This window comes from Falco peregrinus, chromosome 1 (assembly GCF_023634155.1).
Source record: "Falco peregrinus isolate bFalPer1 chromosome 1, bFalPer1.pri, whole genome shotgun sequence".
NCBI lineage: Eukaryota > Metazoa > Chordata > Aves > Falconiformes > Falconidae > Falco > Falco peregrinus.
In genome coordinates this window covers 14221905-14236451 of record NC_073721.1, presented here as the reverse complement: position 1 = coordinate 14236451, position 14547 = coordinate 14221905, and the positions used below count along the sequence as shown (strand labels likewise).

At 39.5% G+C, this 14547-nt stretch overlaps 1 protein-coding gene across 1 annotated transcript in view; it reads right to left on the bottom strand.

The window, feature by feature from the left end:
- Window positions 1-14547, bottom strand: part of GRID1 (glutamate ionotropic receptor delta type subunit 1) — a 541426-nt gene that overhangs the window by 100864 nt on the left and 426015 nt on the right. The window contains exons 6-7 of the mRNA XM_005236732.3: window positions 12418-12591; window positions 946-1107 (exon numbers count right to left, since the gene is read on the bottom strand). Coding sequence (XP_005236789.2) covers window positions 946-1107; window positions 12418-12591 — 336 coding nt within the window. The remainder of the gene's footprint in view (window positions 1-945; window positions 1108-12417; window positions 12592-14547) is intronic.

Genomic DNA, 14547 nt, shown 5'->3' with positions numbered 1-14547 from the left:
AGTTGAATACAAAGGCATGAACTCCAAGTCCAAAAAAAAAAAAGAGTATGCCTGCTGTGCTCCCAAGAGAGGCATGAAGAAAAGATAACATTTTCAGTATTATTCAAACCTCTGTGTGAAAATATCATGGAATTTGATTTTGGGTTTGAGCAAAGAGGCTTGAAATGACACTATAGTTTGAATAAATTTAGCAACAAAGGATGGCGTCATTAGGACTTGTCAGAGAATAACATAACACCATCAAATTGCATCATTTGACTAGATAAAAACCATTTCATCAATATACATGGGGAATCGGTTGGGGTTTTTTTCCAAATAATTGCTAAAGTTAGTAGAGTAAAAAATGAGTATTTTTTCCACTAGTATTTGTGATCAAATAACTTTCATACAAGAAGTTACCACGCATCTGCAAAGCCATAGTACTGTCCGTATTTGAGTATTTCAACACACTGCAAGACTGTAACTGTTAGTGACAGCTTAGCTAAATCAGATCCCTTTTGCTGTGGGCTGTAGTACGCAAATAGATACCAATGCTAAGCTCACTTATGAAGCTAGTTGAGCTGTAGTAAATGGAACATAAGCCTTAAACCTTATTATTGGCTGGCCCCTTGAGCTCCTGAAGTTCTTCTGTTGGGGAAATTATGATGATGCATGCACATAATTTGTATGACTACTCCTAATCACACTACCTCCAAGTAAGGTAGCTATGAGAATAACAGAAGTAGAACACACACCACCAGAGCAACACTGCAGGGTGTGTAATTTGTTTGTAATAAATCATTTGCTTGTTTAATAGCTGTAGATCATTCCTGGTAGTTGTAAATCACTTATTTGTAATAAATCAAAGAAAAGTTGGATAGAGGTCAAAAACCTTTTCAAAAACTAATCTCAAGTAGAAATGAAGCAACTCAATTACTCACACGACTGTGGTTTGTCTATTCTCACCTTCTTAATAGTCTCTAGCATGGATCGTCCTCCATTCCAAGGTTTGGTGGATTTCCTCATGCAGTTCAGACTTGCCATGCTGTGCCATTTCCTGTCCTCCAGTTTTCTGTGGAAAGCATTGGCCAGCATGAGCACACTGTCATACAGGTACAGGTTGGAAACCTGCAAGAATAAGAAGAATGAGCCTCCCTTTATTGGAGCATCCTTTTGAAGAAACTGTAAAAAACAGGAGATAAACAAAAGAAAACAGAAGGCAGCAGAAGTAAAAACTAGAAGCTGGGTGTGGTTGATATGCTCGACAGTCAAGGCAATTCAGACAAATACCAGTGCTCACTCCCACCTTCTTTACTGCTTGGCACCTGGGCTCTTCTGACCCAGGGACTCCAGCATCTTTGCATTTCCTATGCATTGCCTACACCAGCACAACACAGGGCTGTAAAGATGTAAGAGATGGCACTTCAAATATAAACTCAAGCTATAGAAAGAGTACAGCTATCAATGAAAGACAAGGATTGCTACTTTGTCAGTCCTTTCAGCAAGGACAAAAGGATAGAATGGAATTCAGTTCTTGTTCTGTTTGTTCATTTGGGAAATCTCCTCAGTAATTTTTGGTACAGCAAAATACAATACTAATGTGACTGTTAGAACAGAGGGAGAAGAAATAACAGTATTATTTAGGTCTTATCATCTCTCTCCACCAAATATACAAGAGACTGGTTACTACTTTACTTCCTCTGGAGCTATTGATCTTAACCGCCTTATTCTTCAATTTACACGAGAGTTAAAGAGAACAATAATTATGATAAAGGCTCTAGTAAGAACACCACACTAGTAATGCTCAACTATGTATTTCATTTTTCAAACCAAGACACAGCCAGTGATACAAGATCAGATTTTTATTAAGCCATGGTATCCACCACAAGTGGTAAAACTTTAACAGTGGTAGCTGGCTGAGAGAAGTGATTTAAAAAAAAATAATTAGATAACCCCCACCTGTTTCCAGCGTTTGCATGCACTCTTCTTCAAACCTATACACAAATTCAGAGCTATTGATTTACTCTTTGCTAAACTCAAATCTCCAGTCAGCATCAAATGCCAGATACAGCTTTTTTTTTTATTATTATTATTATCAAAAAGATACTTTCCTAGCTGAAGGCTTTACTCATGGTGATCCACAAATTTGCCATTTATCTTTCAGATTTCTCTAATTCACCATAGAAAATGGTGCCTAGAGATCAGGAAACAGCTACATGTAGAAATAAATGCAGCTGCATACTTCCTATTAAAATGTCACTCAGCTGTGAAAGCTTAAACATATATTACTGTTGTATCACTGGCTCCAAGTAAGCTTCTGATATCTTAAGATCCTAATCTTCAGAAGCAAAATGGTACATGTTCCCTGATCTGGAATTTGACATAAACTGAGAACCTAGGCACTTTGAAAAATCTTCTAGTATATGTAAATCTGAACAAAAGATATATAAACAAAAATTCATTTTGGAAGAATCAAAATGGGAAGAAAATACACAAAAATGAGATTGAGGATACCCACTTATTTAAGTGACTGAACATAAAGAGAGCTGTTAACATGAAAATAATGCAAAACCTGTGAGATACGATCACTGAGAATCTCTCCCACCTGGCATTGCAATCTTCTTTCCCTTCTTTTCTTTCCAGCCTTCCTGAACAAGCAGTTCACATTCCCTACATTTGCTATTTTATTCAGTTAATCTTTCTTTTTAAAAGAGTTTCCAAAGCAGCTAATTTCCAGATTTTCTCTTTTTTTTATGAAAAGTGATTAAAGAGTTAGTGAGTCCCAGCAACTAAGTCTCTTCTGCTCAGTTGCATTTGTGTCTCTACTCTGCAGATATTTTCCAAACAACTTTCAGATAAAGCAACCAAGCAAATCCTCATTATTCAACAGGGCACTCTTCCTATTCTGTGCTAAGCTACTCTCCACAGAACAGACAAACAAACAAACAAAACACCCAAACAAAAATCCAAAGAAAACCCCAAACCCAACAATGAAACCACCCCAAACCACACACCACAAAACCCATTTGTTTAGAAGTAATTTTACATGCATGAGGAAAAATATTGTTTCTTACGTGTCATTATGATCCTCTTTGCTCCTCTTTGAATTTGATTTCGCTCCCTTACGTATAACTGACAACTCATTGTTGCCTTGGAACCACCACAGATCAGAAATATTCTGCATTTTCTCAGTTTGGCACTGTTCTTTTTCAGTTCTGGAAAACTGCAGCCTCATTCTCAAAACCAGTTTTCTTGGTTTACTAGCAGAGAGCTCTAGGGTGAAATACGAGATGTACCAGGGTACACTGCCTTCCTCCTCTTTCTGCTTGCTATGTTCTTAGAGAAGCCGCCACCATTGTGCAAGTGTAATGCACTGAAAGCTTGAGAAAACTGCTTTTGAGGATCTTAGCCGACATGACCATGCATCCAACTCAAATTACTTTCTGCTGTAGAGCAAAACTAAACGATCACGTGTTTACCAAACTAATCCTCATAGTTCAGTTAGACCTATAATGGATTTTGTACCACTATTGTTTTGTTTTCTTTTGAAAGAATGATATAAACTGATTGAAAGCAAGAAAGAAGCTGCACAAGAGGGTTTTCCACTACTTACATCGTGTCACACATATGTACCAAGGCAGAAGAAAATGTTACAGAGAACACAGCATGTTGCTATTTGCCATAGAAAGAATATTATGTACAACCTGTTGTACACACTTATCCACTGGTATTTTGCCACTGCAGTTCTCTTCTGCTGAAAGCCTCATGCAAAAAAAATGAGTATATGGTACTATTTAATGGGCAAAATCACTTCTTTCATATAATCATATTCTGAGTATTTACTCCAGTAAAAATCACATGCATGCATTGCTACATTTTACCCTCTACTCACTCAAAGAGTCAATATCTTACAGAAGTTGAATTTTATTGACACAGTCAACACTTCTTTTTTAGAATAGAAAATTTGCAAGCTAGGAAAAAAACAGCCGCAAAACCTCCACAACTGAGGCTGGATTTGTAATATTAAGAAAATCAATTCTCTTTATTTTTATTATTTTATTTGCTCATTCTGCTAGTGTAGACATAAATTAACACAAAATATAAAAGTCCATGCTGCTAAGGACAGAACCCTTTAAAACTTATAAAGCATGACCCAAAGCATCTAGGTTTGCACAGTGATCAGAATTCAGTGTGTAGACAGTGAGTTTATATAAAACAAGAGAGGGCAGGATGTTAACATAATAGTATTGCTTTGGTAGTCCTCTAGGTCGAGTCACTTTGAAGTGCAAAACATAACCAAGAACAGCCAAGAATATCCTGGTAACTTAGAAAATAATGTCCTTTTGATGCTTCACAGTGTGCAGAGCAAAATCCAGCTCCTCATCAGCCACAACAGTACAGACAGCATGTCTTTGCCTAATCCCAAATGGCAATTAGCTTTGTGCTAGAAAACAAAATTATGGAACCAGGTCTAATCTAATGCCTGAGTAGTGTTGTGTGAATGTAGTTGAACAGTTGATTCCTTCAATACCTATAGCAAGATACATTATTAAATTACTGTGAGGTATATTTTTATCTTCTTTTTTTTCAAATTCTCTTCACATGGAGAAAAATAAGAACAACTTAAATGCCTCAAATATGCTTCTCTTCTCAAAATAATACTCACTTTCCACCTGAATTCAATTATTATGTATGTAGTTTCTTGTAGAAAAAAGTTACTTAAACCAAGACACACTAATTCTGGCCTGATCTCACAGTAAATCCAGGGTTATAATATTTTTCTTTATTTTCTATTATATTCATTTTAATACAGCAAAAGCCCTGCATATGTACTAGTTTTTATTTGTAAGAGGAGTTTGCTGTAACCTCCAGAATAGTATTCCTGTGAAAAGAAAAAGGGTTCAGTGGACAAAGCCTGTATACACTTGTTTCTGCAACTGCACACATTTTAATTTTCAGCTAACTATCAAACTCTTTTTAAATACAAGTGTGACCACTGAAAAGGAATTTGTGAGATACCTGAGGGATCGACTATATTCTGTTTCCACCAGTGCTGTCAGAGGCATGAGAAAACAGTAAATTTAAAAATCAGTCTTCAGGTAGGATTTAGAATTGCAGCAAAGCAGGAGAGAACAAAAGTCAAGGCAATGTACTTGGCTGCTTTGGGTTTTCCAAGCTCTGGAAGATTTTTTATTTCCCCTATTTATATATTCATAGAGGGAACAGAGGAGGGAAGGTCATATACCTGTTTGCAGGGATTCCCCCTCATATAACAAAAATTCCTAGATTAGAACAAAGTGTTTCATTTTTTTCCTGTTTCAAGGAAGAAACAGTAATTTTGAGTTCCTCTTTCACCTCATTGCTGAGACCTGAAAAGCTGGAAGTATTTTGATCTTTTTGATCTGTCTGCTATAAGAATGATGATGACTGTTTCACCAATATATTAAAGAGTATGCCCTGTACATGAGTAATTTGAGGCATGTTCTGGTATAGCTTCTGAATATCATTCCAGACTTTCTGAACCTTTATTTTGCAATGAAGAAACAGTCTGCCATAGACTGGTAGAGCAGAGCAGAAATTTTCAATGAGAATGGAAATCTCTCCCTATCACATTATTAAATGTCATTTCATAAAGGGTTTTATGTTAATTTCATGAGATTTTCCAGAGTGATTTTACCTTTAAAGTTTTACATATGAAGATACCTTCTAGCTCCTTCAGAGGCACTAATCACAGAGAACTGCTCTTCTGGGAAGGCCAGCAAGCTACGAAGGCTGACCCCAACTTCTGAGTTGCCAGCAGAGCCAGAAGTCTAGCCAGACAAGACCAGGAAAGACAAGCTGACACCCAGATGCCACTGCTTCAAAAACTCATTCCCAAACTGGGCATCTGTACCCTGCTGCTGCCAAAATCACCCTGCGAGTGGCCACAGCAGTCAGCTCCAAGGATGAAGCAGATGGAAGAGAAGATCAGACCGAGCACAGCCTGCCAGCAGCAGAAGCGCTTGCTGCCTGGGGAGTGATATTATTGTGCTTGCGTACGCAGACGCTAGCATGCCCTGAAACTGCATTTCAACTTTCAAAGTTCAAGTACTGCCTAACACAGTTATGCACTGTTGCCTCTAATGACAGGATGCATCTTACCAGGAGCAGTGAAGATTGATGGTTTACTTATAGTATAATGGCTTGCTTACAGGGATATTTTTAGAGTGGAGAGACTGAAAAATTGACCTGTTTCATTTTCTTAAATTAATTTTATAGAATCATAGAATGGGTTGGGTTGGAAGGGACCTGAAAGATCATCTAGTTTCAAGCCCCCTGCCATGGGCAGGGACACCTTCCACTACAGCAGGCTGCTCAAAGCCCCGTCCAGCCTGGCCTTCAGCACTTCCAGGGTGGAGCATCCACAGCTTCTCTGGGGCAACCTGTGATATCCACTGCAGATTGTGTTTGGAACCAGCTATCCAACTCCTTCTCAGCCTCCTGGAACCAGCTATCCAACTCCTTCTCAGCCTCCCTGATGCTACACAGTCCTCTCACCACCTCCTGCAGCCCAGCCACCTGCTGCAGGAGCTCCTCCACTTGGGCACAGGTTTTGCAGACAGGTTCACTGCCTGTCCCTACCTCAGGAGAAAGGACTAGGTGCTTCCCACAGCCTGAGGGTTGCACTGCAGCCTCTCCCTTCAGCAGCTCCATCTGGGTGGAGGCATCTGCCACTGCCAGGGTAGATGGTGCAGACCCCCCAGCCGGAGTTGCAGCCCTGGCTCTCAGATAGGTGCCCACCATTCTCCCTTAAGGTTCAGGTAGGATGAGCGCCCTTGACCTGTGCAGATTGTCACACAGCACTGCCCAGTTGCTGGGTGATGTGGACCAGTGGAACGCCACCGAAGAGGTGCCCACCAGCGCCCACGGCCTGTTTGCCCTCCCTGCTGGCAGGGCCCCCAGGGCCGCCCTCGGTGGAGCCGAGGTGCCTGCCGCTGCTCCTGGCCCTGCTCACACCTCGCCAGCCACTCTCGCTTGTAGAACCCCTCATGAGACCGCGCATGAATGCCGACGTTTGACATACACACTTCACTGCTTGGGGAGAACAAAATCACAGCCAGTAGTCTGGCATTCATGAGGAAACCAGAGTCAAAACCCAAATGTTCACTAGAGACTCAAATGTCAACTTCAAACTTCCAAAGGGCTGTTTATTATCAATGAGGTAAATGAAAGCCTGAATAAAATTATCCTAAAAACACAGAAAAACAGATCTCAATTGTATATTTATTCAGGCCTTCTGACAGTAAGGAATCTAACTGGTGTATTATTTAGTGTTTTGCCCATTCTAGTTTTAAGTATCTCAAACAATTGGGCTTCCAAAGAGTTCTTTGGAAGACTGCACCCTCAGAATCCTCGTTTCATTGATAAGCAGCTTTTATTTCCTCTGTATTTTCCCCCCTTTTTACTGCGTTACACACCTCACACCACTTTTCCCTACCTACAGTTTCTAGTCTCTGAATGCTCACCCTCCTTCAGCTATTTGTTATGAGTACTTATCATAATTATGAGCGTTTTCTTACTCAGTATGTTTTATAAAAACATGTTAACAATAATACAAGGCCTGGATTACCCTGTAATGGTCAAGCTTGTTAGTTGCAGGCATTGGCTTTGCTCACTAAACATCTCAAGAACTTGGCACAGCTCACACTAACTGTCCAGGGGAAGTCTAGCAGGAGACATTTGATAAGGAAAACTCAACACAACTACGAGTCAAGGGGACAAGAGGTAATATTGGAACTGCAAAACAGAGTACAAGATTATTATTTTACCCTATGGCACTTTTTTAAAAAATATGGGTGCCAATTAGGTTTCAGAGGCAATAAAAAATAAAAAATGTAGCCACTGACCCTTTCTTCTAGCCACTGTTGTCCACTCCCTGATAAAGCAGTGAAAAAAAAAAAAAAATTCAGTGAAACAATCAGGTAAATGGAGAGCTCCAGAAGTCAAAAGAGGTAGCCTAAGCAGAGAGGAAAAGCTTGTTTCAGGACATACCTGGGGTTGTAGCTTCCAAACTGCTTGCAAAATCCCACATGGCCAGAGGACACCCACGGTTGGTTGGGGTTTTCTTAACCAATTCTTCTGCTAACACACTTTGTATAAAACATATCCCATTGGGCTTCAGGGAGAGATTATGTTCCTCAATGGGCAGTAAGGTCAGCTCAAAGATACATTTCATTCATGTGGTATTCAGAAAAAAATTCACTGTGACTGAACACCTGGCCAAAGGTCCAAATTAAATTTAGCTGAAGAGACATGCAAATACAGGTTTGTAATGAAAAGAAAAGAAAAATGATGGTCATCAATCCTTTATGGGAGAAAGTAAATGCTTTTAATAGGGCTTAACATTTTCTGCCCCAGTAGCACTTAATAGCTGTGTAATAACAGCAGTGTAAATAGGTCAAATGAGACTAGGCTATTTAGTTGGACAAAACTGCAGGAGCAGGCCCTTCAGTTTAGGCAGCCAAACACACCTCCAAGAAACATCTCCATTTACAATAGTTAAACTGCAGTCATTCCTGAAGAGAAGACAGATCATAAATCAAAATGGAGCTCTGCAGGAGCAACTGCTAAGAGGTGCCTACAAAGATATCTGATGTCTTCAAGTCTTTGAAGAATGTAATTTCTACACAGGGAGAGGAGTAGCTGTTTCAATGAATACCCTCCCACACTTCTCAACATCTTCCCTTCAAATATGTCCAAGCAGTGCCTGGAATAGTTCTTCAGTAGAGAAGCTGGACTCTGAATCCTTTGAGGAATAACCTCATGAATGTTGTGACAGTTTGCTGGGGTTTTCTTTTTTGCCTTTTTAATCTTACTATATATTTTGGACCATTCTAAATGATTTCAGGTACACTCTGTCCCTGTAATATATTTTAATATAAATAGAATCTCACATAGATTAAGCTTGGTCACTGTAAAAATGGTAAATATGGGAAGAAACAAACTAATGGGAATTACATTTCTAAATAAATAACTTTCTTCAAGAACATAAACAGAAAAAATAATTTGATTTTGAGTTTATGAACACATCATGAATAACCTGATGAAAGAAAAAAGATCTTCACCAAAAATCAATTTGTAAATGGGCAGCAAAACTAATACTTAAAAGGGGAAGATTTTGGAAAGAAGCAGGCTTTGCATTAAAATGTCTTCAAATTGACTCTGTAAGACTATGTCTGAAATAATATAAACCGTTTAATAGTGGTAATCCCAGTAAACACCATTCAAATGCCATGCAGGGATACATACCAGGTCTGTCTAGGACTAATCAGATTTAACTATAAATCCTGAAGCGCTTCAGTATTCTCTTCCATATGAGGCAATACTGACAATGCTGATGGCCCAGAGCGCAGGATACACATCACCAATGGAAGACAGCAAGTTCTAAACTGTCTCTTTTCCACTTACAAAAAAGTAAGAGAGATGGACACAGAAAAGCATATATGAAGGCTAAGAAAGAGATAAATGTTTTCCTCTGAAGTCTAAAATGGCCAAGGCAGAAACGTTATAGAGCTTTTTCTCCAGTGGAAGTATAAAATCAGCTGGGTATATTATATGTGCAAGAAATAAGGGCATGAGCAAAATTTTGACAAGTAGGTTGATGGAATAAGATTGGCTTTCCACAAAGCATTCAGAACAGATGAGTTTTTGGATGAGCTTGCAGAACAGCCTGATCTTTAAAAGCCTTGTCAGAATGCCAGACTGGGATGATCACCCGCTGAAAACAACTTTCCAGGATATGATACTAAAGACACTGAGAACAAAATCATTCCGAAAAGACTTTCATTAATTTAGCCAGAACAAAGTTAATAATCCATGACGTAAATGTTTCTTTCTTTACTAGCTTGTTAAAAACGCTAAGTTCTCCCCTATAAAAATCTTACAGCTAGAGGCTGACAGAGATTAGGTTATTCTTCTTCAAAGTCATTAAATAAATAATTAACCAACAATAGCTTGTAAGTTACCTTGACAACAAAGAATTATTAATATGAGATTGCCCAAGGGAGAATGAGCCAGGGATTTCCAAACTGTGGTGTTAATCAAACTACTTCAAAGCAACGGTCACTGCCTCTGGTGGATTCAAGCAGCCTGACATGGAGCTGGGAGCTACTGCAGCCTCTGGCAACAGGGGTAATTTAGTGATGTACTTCTGTGCAGCAAAAGGTCAAAACTATTTTTTAAGCAAGAAAAAGGAAACATAAGATTGGAAGTACGTGAATTGCAGGACCATTAATAACGTGTCATTCATACTTGGAAATTAATTTGAGCTGTATGCCCACAAGGTGTTACGTAAGATGTTTCGGCAAAGCCTGTGAAAAAAACGCAGCCTCGGAACATTTCTGATAGAACTGCACATGCTGAAAGCATCCTATATTCAATCTGTAAAAACTACAAGATAACTCAAGATATACTAGGGGCAGCTAATTTCAGAGATCTCACACATGCCCTTCACCTTTCATATTTCATTCCAGTGTGGCTGGACATGAGAGCTGTGGAATCAGCTTCTAAAAGGAGAACTTTATAATTCTGTACTTCTTTATATCTCTAAGTTCATAGAGAAGGAACTAATGAACAAAGGATAACATTACTGTTCCCTTCTCTTAAAGACAGTTTCTAAGATGGTATAATATTTCTGGAAGACAGAAACGGAGATTGTTTTCCTTCTTAAAAGCCACATTTGGGAATCAGCAGGGGGGAATCCTTCCTAAAGGGTCCTTGTCTGTGAAATTTAGTAATAGGCCACAAGGCTGTTGAAGCAAGCAAACCAGTTACTCTTTTAGCAAATAATAACTTGCTCAGAGAGGTCCGTTGGAGCCCTTCAGATGAGTCTCTGAGATTATGCATAAACCAGCACAGACAGCAATACTCAAAACCCTGCTGTAATGTAAGATCATTCCCCAATGATGGTTTATTGGTGCAGGATGGATAATCTTTTCAACATACTGGAAATTGCTTTGATCCTCTGAAACGAGTGGCCTTTGTTCTCATTACAGCATACCTCAGAATTACTAACAAAGATCAAAAGTGTCTTTTCTTTCTAAGCCAAGATAGGCATAGCCTTTCCCCTGTGCAGAAAGACTAGACCAGTGCTTCAGAAGTACAGTGCCTGTGACTGACATTTCCCAAACTTTGCCACTGCTATGACAGAACTGGAGTTGGCAGAGGTTCTCTTCAAGGAGGAAATGTCCATACCCCTCCCCTCAAAGGATTTCAGTGTCTGCAGTTACAATTTTTTAGTAGGGCAAAAAGAAGTAAAACAAACATCCCCATCCATGTTCCTTGGAAAATCTTGACCTACTCCTCTTCCACAAAATCTCCCTACCTCTCCTGGTTTCCCATAAGCCTCACACTTTGCCCTTCAGAAGCAATTCCAAGCCAGCACGTAAGTTCCCTCTAGAAGGACACCTCTCCCCACGTTGCCTTCCTGATGAGGCTGCAGCAGCCAAAACTGCCAACAGCCCCCTCCCCATAGCCTAACCCAGCCCTTTCTAGACCCACTCTAAAACAATACCCATGCTTGCCAACTCACAGGCTCAACCACTGTGTTCTCACTCAGTCCATCTCAGGTTGACACTAAATTTGCAATAAAAAGATTCTAATCAAGCTTAGATTCTCGGTCTCACTAAAGTTTTCAGCTTTATCCAACAGCTTCAACAGTGATACAAGTGAGATTCTTCTCTGTGTCTAAACCAGAAACACATGGAGTCCTGTTGAAAGTCCAAGACCTGTGTTTCTAAATTATTGCATTATCCTTGCAAATAGCACCTAAAATTGTATTTAAATTACTGTAGGAAAAAATTGATAACTGGGATAAATTGCCAAGAAATCTTGAGATGCTGCTTACACCAGAGTCAAATCCGTTACCAGAATCTGGAACTTGAACTAGTACTGCATACTTCACATGCTCAGACAATTATCAGCTGCTAGAGGCTGCTGAGGCTATTGAAATGGGACAGACAGAATACATCACCTGGGTTCAGGCATTTAACTAAATATGAAATGCTCCACAGACTAACACCTATCAGAGCTCTGTTATCGTCCCAGATTAACTCTTTCACAACAGATGTCTAATAGGCATAAACACGATAAGCAAGCAGTAACATCACAAGATTATAACAGCAAAACTTTTGCTTTTTTCAAATAGAAAAATATTTTTAATAGAAAGAAATATGCAATATCAGTTCTGAGTTAGTGCAACCACTTGCTGGTACTGCATGGACATAATATTACATCTAAAGCACTCAGTCCTGGGAAATAAGTCAGGAAAACTTGACCAACTGTTATATACTTAGATTCATCTGTTCTCATTTTATTCTTCCTCTGAGGTAATATAATCACAGAAAACTATGTCATGTCACATTCCTGAACTGGATTTTTCTGCTGGGCACATCTACTGACCTGCAGCATCTGAAGATAGCCTTCTTGTGGATCACATAGCAGTGATGATATTCGGTGATTGTTCCTCATGCATCTCTGATTGTTGTCCCGTGAGAGAGGGAAAATTTGCCGGATCACTGTCATCCTCCCCAGAGCACTATGTACCAGCTCTAATATTTCATTATCAGTAATTTCCTGTGAATGGAGACGCAGTCTTTTAAAATCATATATTTGCCCAGACATTTTATATATTCCTTTCATTATTGAATAAATGTTTTAAAAAAGACAAGAGAAGAAAAAAAAAAATACAGATGCACATGCTTAGTCTAGGCCAAATGTTTTTGTTTTGGGTTTATTAAAAATATTGATTTTTTTTATGCATCATCTGAAACAAAAGAAAACAGTTTAACACAGTACCATCTATCTTTGCAATACTAACATACTGAAGTGGTAGTTCCTCATAGAAAAGAACCAAAATGGTCTCAACAGGTTTCTAAGTAAAAAACAAGAGCCTTCAAACCAAATTTGTATAGAGTTTTTGTTTAACAGAATAGAACCTCACCACATCGTCAGAACAAAACAATAAATTGAAAACATAACCATCTTTAGAAAATATGGCCATTACACCTGAGAGCAATGTTACAAGAAAGTACTTTGCTCCTAAGAACAGTAGATCATTTCTGCAGACTAATCCTGATGATGACTCAAGGGAGTCTTTTTATTTTATCTATATTAGGAAATTGAACATAGAAGAAATGTCATGGAAAGGATTGACACATTTAGGAATGCAAACTTCTGCACACAGGATAATTTTGGATAAGATATAAGGAGATCTCAAGGACAAGCTTCTCTTCTTTCCAGGCTTCGCACTGTCTAAAGCATCTTTGCAGACCTTCCCTTGTCCCAGCCTTCTAACCCATCCTGGGACAGAGCTTGCATCCCCTTCTATTGCAACTGAAGCCAACTCAACTACATGCTTTAGGTATTTTGCATTTTTAAAAAGCCACAAAACCAAAACCTCCTTTTTTTTTTTTTTTTTATCTCAGGATAAATGGCTTGAAAATCATAGGCTTAACTGATCCTGAAATTGTGACAGCAGTACAGCTTGTGAAAGGTTATTTACTGCCAGGAATTCCCTGTGAGGCAGGACAGGCAGTAGCACCTCTGGCTGCATCATTCCCCCAGGCATCTCCTCTGCAGGGAGCAGCTTTACATTCCAGCTCCTTACCAGTGCCACCAGCAGCATCTGCAAGTCACACCAGCCCATCTCCAGTACACACTGGCTGCACCAGCTGCCCAGCTGTGCCAACTCATTGCTCGGCCTGCACAGGGTTGCTCTCAGCCCCTTGCAGGGTAGGGGGCTGCAAATAATCCCTGTTGCTGTACTTGGTGAACAGGACCCACACCTTGTGATGTGTCATCAGCAGAAGTGAACCTGGCCCTGTAATTTTAACATTCAAGAAAAACAAAAAATTTGTTTTCTTGCTGTTTTCTCTGTCAAGCTGTGACTGAAATGACCATGGGGTTATTATAATTACTTGTTACGGTTGACTAGTACTGTAGCTTTGGCTCAATATAGTCCTTCTTTGCCGATCTCCCATCATTTTTTAGGAACATGAATTTTTAACTTTACAGAAGGTGAAATTTATTGCATTAATGACAGACCAACTGGTGTGGCATAAAAACAGAATATCAGAAAATAATAGAAGCCAAAGGTTTTGAGGCTTAATAGAAAATGCTGGGCAGCATCTGTAGCCTTGCAGGGAGACACCAAAAGAGACCCACAAGCTCTACAGATCCCTCCAGACAGCTGCCTTGGATTTCTCTTCTGTGAGGCTGAGGGATGTTAAAGCCAGGCAGCATTTCTAAGCTGTAGTCTGAGGGATAGACAGTTTTATGGGATAGCTTTAACTCATAAACCCCTAAGCTGTACCCCTTGGTGGACAAACTGAGACTGAGTGGCTGGAAACGGGGTGGAGTGGGGGGAAATATCACAAATCATCAAAGCCTTCAGTTCACCTCACATCACGCACATTTTCTGTCCTCCCCAGGTGATGCACAGCCTTTCAAAGACATCTTATAACCTATGTCAAAATGCTTGACCTGAGATGTAAGCCTGTATGTAGCAGACCTGCTTCCTCCATGGGATTT